Source organism: Rhinoraja longicauda, chromosome 1, assembly GCF_053455715.1.
Source record: "Rhinoraja longicauda isolate Sanriku21f chromosome 1, sRhiLon1.1, whole genome shotgun sequence".
Lineage (NCBI taxonomy): Eukaryota > Metazoa > Chordata > Chondrichthyes > Rajiformes > Arhynchobatidae > Rhinoraja > Rhinoraja longicauda.
This window is the reverse complement of record NC_135953.1, coordinates 32280508-32296955: the sequence shown is the minus strand read 5'-3', so window position 1 is coordinate 32296955 and position 16448 is coordinate 32280508. Positions and strand designations below refer to the sequence as shown.

At 42.6% G+C, this 16448-nt stretch overlaps 1 protein-coding gene across 3 annotated transcripts in view; it reads left to right on the top strand.

Annotated features, from left to right (window-relative positions):
* Window positions 1–16448, top strand: part of galt (galactose-1-phosphate uridylyltransferase) — a 51038-nt gene that overhangs the window by 886 nt on the left and 33704 nt on the right. For 2 of the 3 annotated variants that reach the window (XM_078428558.1, XM_078428466.1), the window contains exons 2-3: window positions 11866–12035; window positions 15130–15205. In XM_078428558.1, the coding sequence (XP_078284684.1) occupies window positions 11928–12035; window positions 15130–15205 (184 nt within the window). In that variant the 5' untranslated portion in view covers window positions 11866–11927. Of the gene's footprint in view, window positions 1–3947; window positions 4261–11865; window positions 12036–15129; window positions 15206–16448 lie in introns of those variants that run through there. The other variant, XM_078428383.1, reaches the window with a different exon arrangement.

Sequence of the window (16448 nt, the reverse complement as noted above, 5' to 3'; positions counted from 1 at the left end):
TCCTACACACACTAGGAACAATTTACAATCTATGCCGAAGCCAATTGACCTACAAACCTGTACGCCTTTGGAGTGTGGGAGGAACCGGAACACCTGTGGAAAACTCACGCAGGTCACGAGGCGAATGTGCAAACTCCATACAGACAGCACCTATAGTCAGCATTGAACCCGGGTCTCTGGCACCATGAGGCAGCAACTCTACTGCTGTGCCACTGTGCCATCCTCTGGAGAAAAGGAATAGGTGACGTTTTGGACAGAACCCCTCTTCAAACAGAAAGATGGAGGTGGATGGGGAAATATTTAATACATAAATTACACATAAATTCTACAAGTAAGGATGCATTCAACTAGTGGTGCGCCTCAGGGATCAGTGCTGGGTTTGTTAGTTTAGTTTGTTGTAACTTATATCAAGGTACAGTGAAAAGCTTTAGTTGCGTGCTAACCAGTCAGCGGAAAGATAATACACGATCACAATCGAGCCACACAAAAGGTGGTGGGTGTATGGAACAAGTTGCCAGATGAGGTAGTTGAGGATGGTTTAAGAAATAGTTAGACAGGTACATGGCTAGGACAGGTTTGGATGGATATGGACCAAGCACAGACAGGTGGGACTAGTGTAGCTGGGGCATGTTGGCCGGTGTGGGTAAGTTGGGCTGAAGGGCCTGTTTCCTCACTTTATCACTCTATCACTCTATGACCGGGTGGCACCGTAAGTGGTAGCCTCTCCAACAGCCTGTCTAGTCCTTTTCTTCTTTTGTTGTTTTTAGTCTGTTTTATTTGTATGTTTTAGTGTATTTTTAGTTTTATATTATGTGGGGGGGGGGTGGTGTTGGGGAAACTTTTTTTATCTCTTCCATCGTCGGAGCTGCGACTTTTTCCGTTTCGTATTTCCGTCCGCACTGTGGCCTAACATTGTTGAGCGGGCGGTCCCTTTGTTTGGGATCGACTTCAGAAGCTTCGACCACAGGAGCTTCGACCACCCCGATCGTGGAAGCCTTAGATGACTTAGACGAAGGGATTAAAAGTACCATTAGCAAATTTGCAGATGATACTAAGTTGGGGGGTAGTGTGAATTGTGAGGAAGATGCAATAAGGCTGCAGGGTGACTTGGACAGGTTGTGTGAGTGGGCGGATACATGGCAGATGCAGTTTAATGTAGATAAGTGTGAGGTTATTCACTTTGGAAGTAAGAATAGAAAGGCAGATTATTATCTGAATGGTGTCAAGTTAGGAGGAGGGGGAGTTCAACGAGATCTGGGTGTCCTAGTGCATCAGTCAATGAAAGGAAGCATGCAGGTACAGCAGGCAGTGAAGAAAGCCAATGGAATGTTGGCCTTCGTAACAAGAGGAGTTGAGTATAGGAGCAAAGAGGTCCTTCTACAGTTGTACCGGGCCCTGGTGAGACCGCACCTGGAGTACTGTGTGCAGTTTTGGTCTCCAAATTTGAGGAAGGATATTCTTGCTATGGAGGGCGTGCAGCGTAGGTTCACTAGGTTAATTCCCGGAATGGCGGGACTGTCGTATGTTGAAAGGCTGGAGCGATTGGGCTTGTATACACTGGAATTTAGAAGGATGAGGGGGGATCTTATTGAAACATATAAGATAATTAGGGGATTGGACACATTAGAGGCAGATAACATGTTCCCAATGTTAGGGGAGTCCAGAACAAGGGGCCACAGTTTGAGAATAAGGGGTAGGCCATTTAGAACGGAGATGAGGAAGAACTTTTTCAGTCAGAGGGTGGTGAAGGTGTGGAATTCTCTGCCTCAGAAGGCAGTGGAGGCCAGTTCGTTGGATGCTTTCAAGAGAGAGCTGGATAGAGCTCTTGAGGATAGCGGAGTGAGGGGGTATGGGGAGAAGGCAGGAACGGGGTACTGATTGAGTGATCAGCCATGATCGCATTGAATGGCGGTGCTGGCTCGAAGGGCTGAATGGCCTACTCCTGCACCTATTGTCTATTGTCTATTGTCTATTGTTGTGGGGGCTTCAATCGCCGACTGCGGGAGCATCGATCGCCCCGACAGCAGATGTTTTGATCTCCCCGACCGCGGGAGAAAAGGAGGTAGAAGGAATAAGTTATTTGCCTTCCATCACAGTCGGGAATGTAAGGTCACAGAAAACAAGATGGACGTGCTGCGGGGACTCGGAGGGATTGCCGTAAGTGCATTGATCTCCGTGTTTGTGGGGACATCGCGTCATGAGAACATCCTGGAGTCTGGTGCGAGTGTAGACGACTTTCTGACTGTTCGGGTGGACAGGGACTGCAGAGAAAGTGACAGTGGTCGGTACAACTCTAGTCACATCACGGTGAAGGAGCGTGTTTGTGGCCTGGACAGTGAAGTGATGGCTGTGGGTCTCCGCTTATGCTTTGTGCCCTTGGGATTCTCACACGCCGCTGTGGTGGCTGTTTATGTTTAATCTTTATGTAGTTTTGTATCTTGTTGCTTTTTTGGTATGACTGTATGGCAAATCAAATTTCACTGTATCTGTGACATGTGACATTAAAGGACCATTGAACCATTGACTCTATATTGTGTTGCATTTTGGGAAGTCAAACCAGGATAAGACATTCACGGTGAACAATGGGGTCCTGGAGTGTGTTGTTGTGCAGAGCGCAAGTACACTGTCCCCTGAAAATGGTGTCACAGGGTGGTGAAAAGGGCTTCAGGTATGTTGGCCTTCATCAGTCAGGGAATTGAGTATAAAGGTAAGGATTTTATGCTACAGTTGTACAAGTCATTGATGAGGTTGTATTTGGAGTATGTGTTGAGTTTTGATCACTCTGATAAGAAAGATCCCATTAAGCTGTAAGCATGCAGGTACAGCAGGCAGTGAAGAAAGCCAATGGAATGTTGGCCTTCATAACAAGAGGAGTTGAGTATAGGAGCAAAGAGGTCCTTCTGCAGTTGTACAGGGCCCTAGTGAGACCGCACTTGGAGTACTGTGTGCAGTTTTGGCCTCCAAATTTGAGGAAGGATATTCTTGCTATTGAGGGCGTGCAGTGTAGGTTTACTGGGTTAATTCCCGGAGTGGCGGGACTGTCGTATGTTGAAAGACTTGAGTGACTAGGCTTGTATACACTGGAATTTAGAAGGATGAGAGGGGATCTTATCGAAACATGTAAGATTATTAAGGGGTTGGACACATTAGAGGCAGGAAACATGTTCCCAATGTTGGGGGAGTCCGGAACAAGGGGCCACAGTTTAAGAATAAGGGGTAAGCCATTTAGAATGGAGATGCGGAAAAACATTTTCAGTCAGAGAGTTGTAAATCTGTGGAATTCTCTGCATCAGAAGGCAGTGGAGGCCAATTCCCTGAATGCATTCAAGAGAGAGCTAGATGGAGCTCTTAAGGATAGCGGAGTCAGGAGGTATGGGGAGAAGGCAGGAACGGGGTACTGATTGAGAATGATCAGCTATGATCACATTGAATGGTGGTGCTGGCTCGAAGGACCGAATGGCCTGCTCCTGCATCTATTGTCTATAAGCTGTTAAGAGTGTTGAGAGGGTTTACCAGGATGTTGCCAGGGCTCAAAGGCCTGAGCTCTTGGTGAGTTTGGACAGGCTAGAATGGAGTGCAGGAGGCTGAGGGTGATCTTATATTGGTGTATAAAAACATGAGGGGAACAAATAGAGTGAATGCACCGTCTTTTTCCCCCCAGGCTGGTGGAATGAAGAACTAGAGGACATAGGTTTAAAGTGAGAGGGGAATGAATTAATACATTAATACATTAATTCGGGTTGAGACCTAGTAACTCAGCAGGTCAGGCAGCATCTCTGGAGAGAAGGATTGGGTGACGTTTTGGGTCGGAAAAAGGGTCTCGACCCGAAACGTCACCCATTCCTTCTCTCCTGAGATGCTGCCTGACCTGCTGAGTTACTCCAGCATTTTGTGAATAAATATCTTCGGGTTAAGTTATGGTTGGCCTGTAAATCCTGCAAAGTGGATTCAAAGAGGCGAAAAGGCTCACACCGGAGATTAGTTTGATGCATTGGTTTAAAAAAAAAAAGATAATTGGTGTTATTTGCATTTTTGGGACAGGTTATTTTTAAGTCCAGGGGTCGCGCGGTGCACGTCCCCCAGCTGTGCATTGTCTTTAACCTTGCAGGGGAACTGACCCTGGAGTGCAGTGCAGTGCAGAACAATGCCAGTGCAGAGCAGTGCCAGTGCAGTGCAGTGGGAGACAACTAGTGGAAGGCAGTGAATGCAACTCTAGGATGGAACCGCAGGTCACTGCAAAAGCGACTTTCAACCCCAGTGGTAATTTCGCACAAATAATCGCTATTTTTACTATAGATGTGGAAGCCGATCTGATTAATGATTAATCATGTGACCTTTGCTTGTCTTGTGTTCAATGGTGTTTTTAACCCACTTGTTTATATGTTGATTTGGCCATAATCTTCCACTGACCACCGTTCACCCCGTCCTTTTTGTTTTAACGTGTTCGTTCTGCGGGGCAAGTTGCAATAAGTGCAAATTTATCGTTGAAGCGAGGTTAAATTAAGGATCCAAATGGATAATGTGGTTTGACGGGACTTCAGCATTATGCAAAATAATGCATGGGCTGGGAAGGAATTGTAAATTAAAAGCAAGGGGTGAAATTCGTGCTGAGCAGGAACAAAAATGGTAAAGAAGGAAGATTTGAGGAAGGTAAATGTGTGCAATGGTTGTTAAAAATTAAAGTAAAGCAAGGCAAGGGACTCCACGTTTTGGCCTTGGACATCATTAGCGAAGGGCATTCATCACTAATTAATACGATAGCATCAAAGTTTGGAATACTTTGACTGAAGTAAATGTGATTTAACTTTTCGCATCTACCAAGACCATGAAGGACCTCCACGCTTCTCATTGCATTTCAGTGCTGAGGCGGACAAAGAAATACCATTCTATGGAATATGAGGCACTATTTTTTTTGGTTCTGGTTGCACTTGCATTTCCACGTTACCTTACAAAACCGGGCAAACATTTTGATGTTTTTGTTAGAAATGGTTAATGTCACAAAATAGTAAGTCAGCAAAATCATATTTTATGCAAGTATAAAGGATACATTCTTTCCAAAAGTACAGACAGGAAATGTTTCCACTTCGGAAGAGATGAATATTGTTTTCTATCAATCAAATACTTCTTATGCGACCTGGACTTGTGCAGAATTACAGTTGTTTTATCGTATCTCTAATCTAAGTAGTGGATAGTGTTTAAAGCACCTAACATTACCCAATGCGTGTAACTGCATCTTTTCATTCACTTAAGAAGGCTAACTGGTTAATATTCAAGTCTAAATCAACTCTAAATTAATTAAATTTTGCATTTTGTTGGTTGCTTTAAAAAAAAGTCCCTTTGCATTAACATTTTCTCACTTTTTCTTGCACCTACTAATTTAGATTTTTCTTTTAAAAAGAAAAACTAAGCCATGGATAAAGTTGGTCATCGTGACTGTAATGACAACAATTTTACTATGTGTATTTAAATCGTTGCAATGAATTTGGTAATGAATTCCTGTGCAGGAAGATTTTGCATGACTGGTGTATGCAATCGTGTCACTCAGTTTGGTTCAGGAATGTCAATAATGTCCCATCCCCACTCACCACCAAAATACAATGGCATATTCCTCTCCACACCTATTTCATGCTTGGCTGTGATTATTATTTGTTTTTTTCCTTCTGGTGATCTATTATACCAAGTGTCTGTCCTTCAAAGCTTTAATTACTTCATCAATGTGATTAATTATTCAACATTTTAGCATTTAGCTGTTGTAGATAATTGTGTTTTTGACTCCAAGACACAAAATACTGGAGTGGCGGTGGATCAGGCAGCATCTGTGGAGAAAATGGATAGGTAAAGTTATAGGTCAGGAACCGTCTTCAGACTTGTGTTTATTACTCATTTTAGTTAGTGGGACATTGGAATGGAAACCACAGACCTTGTGGATAGACACGTGGAACTGTAGATGCTGGTTTATTTAAAAACAAACACAAAGTGCTGGAGTAATTCAGCAGGTCAGGTATCAGACAGGGTCCTGACCCTGAAATGTCACTTATGTATGTTCTCCAGACGTGCTGGCTGAGTTATTCCAGCACTTTGTGTCAGACAATAGACAATAGGTGCAGGAGGAGGCCATTCGGCCCTTCGAGCCAGCACCGCCATTCAATGTGATCATGGCTGATCATTCTCAATCAGTACCCCGTTCCTGCCTTCTCCCCATACCCCCTGACTCTGCTATCCGTCAGAGCTGTGAGTAAGCAGGAACAGAAATGGGAATAAATGGGGAAAGATTTAATAGAAATCTGAGGGGCAACCTTTTCACACAGGGTGGTGGGTATATGGAATAAGCTGCCAAAAGTGGTAGTTGAGGCAGATTTTAAAAGATTTAACAGCATTTAAAAAGACATTTGGACAGGTACATGGACAGGGAAGGTTTAGTGAGATATGGGCCAAACGTGGGACGTGTAGATGGGGCAGCTTCGTTGGCATGGGAAAGTTGGCTGAACGGCCTGTTTCTATGCTGTGTGACTCTATGACTAACTGAACTTTGAACATAATAAATTTGGAAAAGATGAGAGCTGGGCCTTTAGGGCTATAAACCTCTGCTACAGGTGTGGGTGTTCCTGCATGCAGATGCCTTCAGAGCCAACGTGCATGTTGTCCATACTGCTTCACCATCGCTATCATCTGCCCTCTTCTCTAGTCTTCCTCCCTCTTTCATTCCTTCTCTCTGAACAGCCTTCCTCCATCCCCCAGTGCCACCTTTCTTTCCTTTCCCATTAACCTCGGCTTTATCAAATCTTTGTTTCTGACTTTCATCTGGAAATTTGAAAAATGAACTATATTTAGTCTGAAGGGTCCTGACCCAAAACATTACCTATCCATGTTCTCCAGAGATGCTGCCGAATCCCCTGATTTACTCCAGCAGTTTGTGTCCTTTTGTGTAAACCACCAACTGCAGTTCCTTGTTTCTACTATATTTAAAAACTCGTCTGTTTCTCTTATACATAGATACATAGACAATAGGTGCAGGAGTAGGCCATTCGGCCCCTTGAGCCAGCACCGTCACATCAAAGTGATCATGGCTGATCATCCACAATCAGTACCCCAGTCCTGCCTTCTCCCTATACCCCTTGATTCCGCTAGCCCAAAGAGCTCTATCTAACTCTCTTTTAAATACATCCAGTGAATCGGCCTCCACTGCCTTCTGAGGCAGAGAATTCCACAAATTCACAACTCTCTGGGTGAAAAAGTTTTTCCTCATCTCAGTTCTAAATGGCCTACGCCTTATGTCCTTCAGTCTTTTCTACCTGTTCTACTATAACATGAGTTGTCATAACACAAATTGGATATGAAATAAGTGATGAATTAGGAAATACGATTTACATTGTGGGCCGAACTTTTTATAATGTAATTTCAATTGAGAACTGGAGAACCCCGTAAAGGTCCTTGGTCTGAAGAAGGGTCCAGACCTGAAAAGTCACCTATCCCTTTCCGCCAGAGGTGCTGTCCGACCTGCTGAGTTACTCCAGCACTTTGTATCTATCTTTTGTGTAAACCAGTATCTTCAGTTCCTTTCTATACAGTTAAAGGTTGCTTTGGAAATGGACAAAAAAAAAGCTGAATTTGATTTCAACAGTAAAAGAGCAAAAATTAACTCTTCCCCCCCCCTTAGTAATCGGACACCATTGCCCCTAAAGAACACTGTTGCTAGTCAGTCTGAAGAAGGGTCTCGACCCGAAACTTCATCCATTCCTTCTCTCCCGAGATGCTGCCTGACCTGCTGAGTTACTCCAGCATTTTGTGAATAAATACCTTCGATTTGTAACAGCATCTGCAGTTATTTTCTTATACTATCTGTTGCTACTATAACTGTGAGAGGCTATAGAAATTGACAAGATATCACTTCCATTGACAATTGTGCAACTAAAACATTGTAATCCTACAGCCTTTAGTATTTATAGCTTGAAATAACAATAATAAACTGACCATTATTGAAAAAACCTTTTTATTTTTGAAAATCCTTAGTAGAAAAAAAGAAGTTATTTTGAGTCTGAAACTCACTAGCCCCTCTCCCTATCCCCCATTGACACAATAGTCTTTATAACATGCTTTTCTGTAACACGACGTTTCTTAGGAACGCAACTATCGTGTTATAAGCAGAGCTATCTGTAGCTGACTTCTAAGTTTATAAGTGATAGGAGCAGAATTAGGCCATTCAGACAATCAAGTCTATTCAGTCATGGCTGATCTATTATCTCCCGCCTAACCCCATTCTCCTGCCTTCTCCCCATAACCTCTGACACCCGTACTAATGAAGAATCTATCTCTGTCTTAAATATATCCACTGACTTGGCCTCCACAGCCTTCTGTGGATAAGAATGTGCCTAAGAAGATAAAAGGCAATATGGGGAGAAAAGATGAGGTATGAAGTAAAAGCTTCTTTAGGTATGTGAAGAGGAAAAAAGTAGTTAAGACAAATGTGGGTTCCTTGAAAACAGAAACAGGTGAATTTATTACAGGGAACAAGGAAATGGCAAACGAGTTGAACAGATACTTTGGATCTGTCTTCACCAAGGAAGACACAAACAATCTCCCAGATGTACTAGGGGACAGAGGACCTAACCTAGGGTGACGGAGGAACTGTAGGAAATTCACATTAGGCAGGAAATGGTGTTGGGTAGACTAATAGGACTGTAGGCTGATAAATCCCCAGGGCCTGATGGTCTGCATCCCAGGGTACTTAAGGAGGTGGCTCTAGATATCATGGACGCATTGGTGATCATTTTCCAATGTTCTTATAGATTCAGGATCAGTTCCTATGGATTGGAAGGTAGCTAATGTTATCCCACATTTTAAAGAAAGGAGGGAGAGAGAAAGCGGGGAATTATAGACCTGTTAGCCTGACATCGGGGAAGATGCTGGAGTCAATTGTAAAAGATGAAATAGTGGCACATTTGGGTAGCAGTACCAGGATCGGCCCGTGTCATCATGGATTTATGAAGGGCAAATCTTGCTTGACTAATCTGGAATTTTTTGAGGATATAACTTGGAAAATGGACAAGGGCCAGTGGATGTAGTGTACCTGGACTTTCAGAAAGCCTTTGATAAGGTCCCACATAGGCGATTAGTGAGCAAAATTATTGCACATGGTATTAGGGGTATGGTACTGACATGCATAGAAAATTGTCTGGCAGTCAGGAAACAAAGAGTAGGGATTAGCGGGTCCCTTTCAGAATGGCAGGCAGTGACTGGTGGGGTACCCGCCAGGCTCGGTGCTGGGACCGCAGCTATTTACAATATACATTAATGATTTAGATGAAAGGATTAAAAATAACATTTGCAAATTTGCAGATGACACAAAGCTGGCTGGCAGGGTGAACTGTGAGGAGCATGCTATGAGGATGCAGGGTGACTTGGACTGGTTGGGTGAGTGGGCAGATGCATGGCAGATGCTGTTTAATGTGGATAAATGTGAGGTTATCCACTTTGGTGGCAAGAACAGGAAGGCAGATTATTTGAATGGTGTCAAGTTGGGAAAAGGGGAAGTACAATGAGATCTGGGTGTCCTTGTTCATCAGTCACTGAAAGAAAGCATGTAGGTACAGCAGGCAGTGAAGAAAGCTAATAACATGTTGGCCTTCATAACAAGAGGAGTTGAGTGTAGGAGCAAAGAGGTCCTTCTACAGTTGTACAGGACCCTGGTGAGACCACACCTGAATTATTGTGTGCAGTTTTGGTCGTCAAATCTGAGGAAGGACATTCTTGCTATTGAGGGAGTGCAGCCTAGGTTCACGAGGTTAATTCCTGGGATGGCGGGACTGTCATATGCTGAACGAATGGAGCGACTGGGCTTGTATGCACTGAAATCTAGAAGGATAAGAGAGGATCTTATTGAAACATATAAGATTATTAAGGGATTGGACATGATAGAGGCAGGAAACATGTTCCTGATGTTGGGGGAGTCCAGAACCAGAGGCCACAGTTTAAGAATAAGGGGTAGGCCATTTAGAACGGAGATGAGGAAAAACTTTTTCACCCAGAGAGTTGTGAATCTGTGGAATTCTCTGCCTCAGAAGGCAGTGGAGGCCGATTCTATGGATGCTTTCAAGAGAGAGTTAGATAGAGCTCTTGAAAATAGTGGAGTCGAGGGATATGGGCAGAAGGCAGGAACGGGGTACTGATTGTGGATGATTGTGGATGATCAGTGAATGGCGGTGCTGGCTCGAAGGACCGAATGGCCTACTCCTGCACCTATTGTCTATTCACCACTCTCTGACTAAAGAAATTCCATCTTGTCTCCTTCCTAAAAGAACGTCCTTTAATTCTGAGGCTTTGACCTCTAGTCCTAGACTCTCCCGCTAGTGGAAACATCCTCTCCACATCCACGCTATCCAAGCCTTTCACTATTCTGTACATTTCAACGAGGTCCCCCCTCATTCTTTTAAACTCCAGCGAGTACAGGCCCAGTGCTGACAAACGCTCACCATATGTTAACCTATTCATTCCTGGGATCATTCTTGTAAACCTTCTCTGGACCCTCTCCTGGACTTAAGAATTCCAAATATGATAAAATTCCGTCAATGCCAGTCAGCCACTCGTTTCAAGGACATTTAAGGACAGGGAGTGCATGTGATGCCCTGGGTCACAATTTTTTTTTTGAAAAGCAGAACAGTTTCAGTGCCTTTTGGGAGAATTATGGGCTGTGTCACTGTTCTGCCAGGAACGTTCAACACTATTCCTTTTGACACTTGCTCTCTTCCGGTATGAAGCCTGCCTCTGATTGTCACCTGTGCTGCTCCGCATCACCCAGTGATCACGGCAGCCATGCCACAAGCGACCTTTGGCCTCGTTTCCTGGAGAAAATCCTTGCAGAAGGTTTATTTGCATTGTGGCACATGCCATAGTTTAAGAACAGCTGCTTTACATTGTCACCTCGAGCAGCTGCAGAGAGGGTTTACGAGGATGTTGCAAGATCTCGTGGGCCTGAGCTAAGTGGAGAGCTTCAGTAGGCTAGAACTTTATTCCTTGCAGTGCAGGTGGAAGAGGAGCGATCTTATTGATGTGTGTAAAATCATGAGAGGAATAGGTAAGATGAATGCACATTGTCTTTTTTTCCAGGATAGGAAAATCAAAAACTAGAGGGTATAGTTTTAAGGTAAGAGTGGAAAAATGTAATAGGAACATGAGCGTCAATGTTTTCATGCAGAGGGTGGTGGGTATATGGAATGAGCTACGACAAAATTTAAAATACGTTACTGGACACATCTGCTGATTTCCTTTTCAATTAACGCACCTCAATTAGAACCAGATTATAGTTAACAAATGCATCAGAAATTTAATTCTTGTTCTAAATCTCCAAGGCCACAGAATACGTTGTCAAATTGTCCTTGTTCCAATGCAAACCTCCCATCACACTGCTGCTTTAAATTATGCTCCTGAAAGGAAGATTGGAGGAACAAGTACACCATTAAAGCTCTAACAAAGTTTGTAGGTAGATGTAATTTAAGCTAATGCTGAAATTAACTTTGGAAATGAAAGTTTTAAAAAAACTCACGAGTTTTGGTTCTGAGGTTGAAAAGTTCAGCAGATAATACAATTGTGATTCAAACAATAGATTATTGTTTCCAAGTGTCTTATGACCTCATGCATAGCATGAGAAATAAGTACAGTTAGAACACTAGAGGTGAAAAAAGAATGAAGAATGTGGAGAGCAAGAAGTGAATTCATCATTTAGAAATTTACAACATAATTTGGATCAACAAAAAATTTTTTGTTGACAATCATTAAGTTTTGTATTGTCAGCATTTCAGAGGAGCTGGGTATAAATGGAGTTCAGTTGCAGTTGTTCTTACAACTATTTTAATTTTTATTTGAAACCAGATCATCAGCATATCCGCTACAACCCGCTCCGTGATGAGTGGGTTCTGGTCTCTGCTCACCGGATGAAACGTCCTTGGAGCGGGCAGGTTGAGAAACCGGCAGATGTGAACATTGCACGTCACGATCCAGCCAATCCTCTATGTCCTGGAGCAACGAGGTCAAATGGAGAGGTAATGCATAGATTTGCAGTGACAAACGCACAAATCGTTAAACTAGTAATGACAAATCTTTAATTTGAACATCTATATACTAAAACTCGTTTGTTTGTTTGTTCCTGAGCTACAGCCAAAACGGTACATGATAGAGCGACAATCGTAGGCCCACCTTACTCACCGTCGTCCTTTTGGTGCTAATGGAAGACGTTTCATTGAAATCTGTGTTATATTTTTTGTTATTCACATTTTAAACTTTAAATCTATCTCCCAGGGAGGGATGGGCGAGGGACAGAGGAAGGGGGTGGAGAGAGGGGGGGAGGAGGGAGGATAAGGGGGGTTGAGGGGGATGGAGTGGGGGGAGGGGAAGGAGGGAGGGGAGGGTGCTGCACCAATGCAGGAGAGGCTTGGGCCCAATGGGTCCACTTGGTCTAGTAAATACTAAACAGTTTAAACATATTGAGGTTCTAGTTGTAGAATGTTGGGAAAACTGATCTTTGACAACTAATCCTACCCGTCTACAATTAATTAACACATCTATTTAGTTTATGTCATAAGGAATAGGAGTAGGATTAGGCCATTTGGCCCATCAAGTCTACTCCACCATTCAATCATAGTTGATCTCCCTCCTAACCCCATTCTCCTGCCTTCTCCCCATAACCTCTGACACTTGTACTTATCAAGAATCCATCTATCTCTGCCGTAAAAATATCCACTGCTTTGGCCTCTAAAGCCTTCTGTGGCAAATAATTCCACATATTCGCCATCCTTTGACATGAAATTTCTCATCTCCTTCCTAAAAGAACGTCATTTATTTCTGAGGCTATGACCTAGACTTTCCCACTAATGGAAACATCCTCTCCGCATCCACTCTATCCAAGCCTTTCACTGTTCTGAAATTTAGATATACAGCATGGTTACAGGCCCTTCATGCCAACCACCGATCGCCCATTCACACCAGTTCCCTGTTATCCCTCTTTCTCGTCCAGTCCCTACACATTAGTGGCAAATTTATAGAAACCAATTAATCCAAACACCTTCATGCATTGGGATGTGGGAGGAAATCAGAGCATTGAGTAGTATATAGAAGGTAGTTCAGTTATTTTGTTCATACAATTAAGTCAGTTGTCTGCTGTTAAAACCTGCTATTGTAATGACATAACATGGTACCATTTGAGACTGACCAATCAGTGCATGCAGAAATTGCTTTGGGCAAGAGAACAGATGGATAGTGACTCTCATGGAGGAAATGTCATTGGTATGTAGATGTACTAGATTTTGGCCAATTGAAGCTAATTCTTAAAATGGCCCAACGCCAAGCTGATGCAGACACCAGTGCGTTTATTTAAAAAAAGTTAATGAAATAGCCACAGTAGGTAGATTAAACCACACGGAATCTGCAGGAGTTCCAATAAAGGACGATCAGTGATGATGTAGTAGCTTTTTTGGCTGTAATGTAGTGCTGCTGCTCCATAGACAGATCTGTATCATTAGTAGAGAGCCCATTCCTTCTCTCCCGAGATGCTGCCTGACCTGCTGAGTTACTCCAGCATTTTGTGAATAAATCGATTTGTACCAGCATCTGCAGTTATTTTCTTATACGCATTAGTAGAGATGCAGTTTCTGGTGTTTGCACATTTCACTGACTTTACTTGAGTATAACTAAAATATCCTTGCAGTATGCTGGAAGAACAATATTTCCAATATTCTCTGAATTAAAAACTATGAGGTATGAGCCAACAAAGAAGCTGAAGTTTGGAGGAGGCCTGTTATTATGGTTGAAGTAGATACATCTTTAAAAAAATTCACCTAACGTGTGAGGCTTACTACAGTACGTTCAGGTCCACTGATAAATCCTTGAACAAGGCCTAGCCGAATGATTTGAAACAGCCCCATTATTTCACCTCTGCCTCCCCTCACCAACTCTTTGTAGTCCTCTTCGCCGATGCTGCACAATTCGGTCTCTGCCTGTGCATAGGAAAAAGTACAGACAGCAGGTCCAATTTTCTGAAGTGTGGGGGAGGGATGGAGCAGTAGGGATGGGGCTTATCCGATGGTGGTAGAGCAGTGGTGGAGTCTGCTGGGACCTATGATGTTGAAGGTGATGTGTTGATTGTAGTTAGGCAGGGACTTCCTCAAGCTAGGCTGGTAGAAGTGGCATTGTTTGCCAGCTTGACTGAGTAGGTTTACAGATGCCCTTGTTTAAGAAACATCAGAGAATTAATCTTTGAATCATTGCAACAAAATATATATTTTTCTCGATAACACTTGGTGAAATTTGGCATAGAATAAAACCTGCTTCTGAAAAATCCTATAGATTGTAGGTCTCCCATGCATCAAACTGTTTCTGATTTCATGCATCATATAGAAATCTTTCCGTCTGACCATATAAGCCTTTTAATTTTCTGCTGCTAACAGTTTGGATTAAATTGTGTAGTGGAGAGAGAGAGATCCTTGCACAATGAACAACAGAAATGATTGAAATGCTACATGTATTGTATAGGTAATAAAAAGGAATTGCAGATGCTGGTTTACACCAAAGATAGACACAAAATACTGGAGTAACTCAGCGGGTCAGGAGAAAATGGATAGGTGATGTTTTGGGTTGGGACCATTCTTCAGTCTGAAGAAAGGTCCCAACCCTAAAGTATTGTATAGGTTTCTGCAGCTGAGAAATTGGTACTTTTGTTGTAATTTGTTTTGATAGTATTACAAATATTTAGCACCTACTTAATGTTATATTTATAGCAGTTATAGAAATTTCCCTGATTCCATAATCTAATATTCTAAGGTCATAAGTGATAGGAGTAGAATGTAGCCATTCGGCCCATCAAGTCTACTCCATCATTCAATCATGGCTAATCTATCTCTCCCTCCTAATCCCATTCTCCTGCCTTCTCCCCATAAACACTGACACCTGTGCTAATCAAAAATCTATCTACCTCTGCCTTAATTGCCTTTTGTTTTGCATGCTGATATCACTGTATTAAATCATAGCGGTAGGTTATTTTGCATTTGACCTATTCAAAGAAGTTTGTGTTACAAAGTTGGTTATTTGAAAGATGCCTGTCCTGGAACATGTGTACACTGTTTCTTGTTTCATTTTGTAAAGGTGAACCCGGTGTATGACAGCACGTATGTTTTCGATAATGACTTCCCGAGTCTTCAACCAGATGCTCCAGACCCAGGTACTTTGAATATTGTGTTATCCAATATTCTCATTCATGAACATAATCCTGTGTAAACTCTTTCTGTGTTTCCTTGTTATTTTTGGACTAAATGGTTTTTTTTCTGTTGCATTGTTAATTAAGCCCCATATTTCCCAGTACAGCCATAAGCTTTCAGCTTTCTAATGCCAGCCTAGTGGTAGCTGAGGAAACATGCCAATCCCCAGGACAAGTGTACAGCTACGGACTTGTTTTAGCTGCTGCCCTACTTCCTAATCCTAGTCACTCACTCTCACAGCTCTGTTCTCCATCCTTTGAAGTAGTTCCCCGAGTACCAGTGCAGTCAGGAATTGCAGCTTCATGTTCAAAGTGAAAGTGACTAGAGGATAATTCAGATGTCCCCAGTCAATCATTGGGTACTAGTTTCAAGCTTCCTCTAAGATTATTATCTTAACAGTTTATCTTGACAATCTAAGTCTTTAAGGATCAATAATGGATGAGTTCCGTTCTGCAGAGCTTCAAATCTGGCTTTAGCTCCAGGAAAGGAAGAGACCTAAAGAAAGAAGGCGTTTGCATTTGAGTAATGTCCATTATTTTTCTACTTTCTGAAATGTGCTTTAGAGAAGGTTCGGCAGTCAACTTGCATACAGATTACAAAACAACACATTCATTCAATTCATTCTCGAGCATTGGTTAGGACCTACAGTGCATTCAGAAAGTATTCAGACCCCTTCACTTTTTCCACATTTTGCTACGTTACAGCCTTATTTAAAAATGGATTAAATTCATTTTTTTAATCATCAATAAAAAAGCGAAAACAGGTGTTTAGAAATTTTTGCAAAGTAATTAAAAAGAAATAACTGAAATATCACATTTACATAAGTATTCAGACTCTTTACTCAGTTCTTTGTTGAGGCACCTTTGGCAGCGATTACAGCTTCAAGTCTTCTTGGGTATGATGCTACAAGCTTGGCACACCTGTATTTAGGTAATTTCTCCCATTCTTCTCTGCAGATCCTCTCAAGCTCTGTCAGGTTGGATGGGGAGCATTGATGCACAGCTATTTTCAGGTCCCTCCAGAGATGTTCGATCGGGTTCAAGTCTGCGCTCTGGCTGGGCCACTCAAGGACATTCACAGACTTGTCATGAATCCACATGACAGCCTGCTTGGAGTTTGCCAAAAGGCACCTAAAGGACTCTTAGACCATGAGAAACAAGGTTCTCTGGTCTGATGAAACCAAGATTGAACTGTTTGGCCTAAATG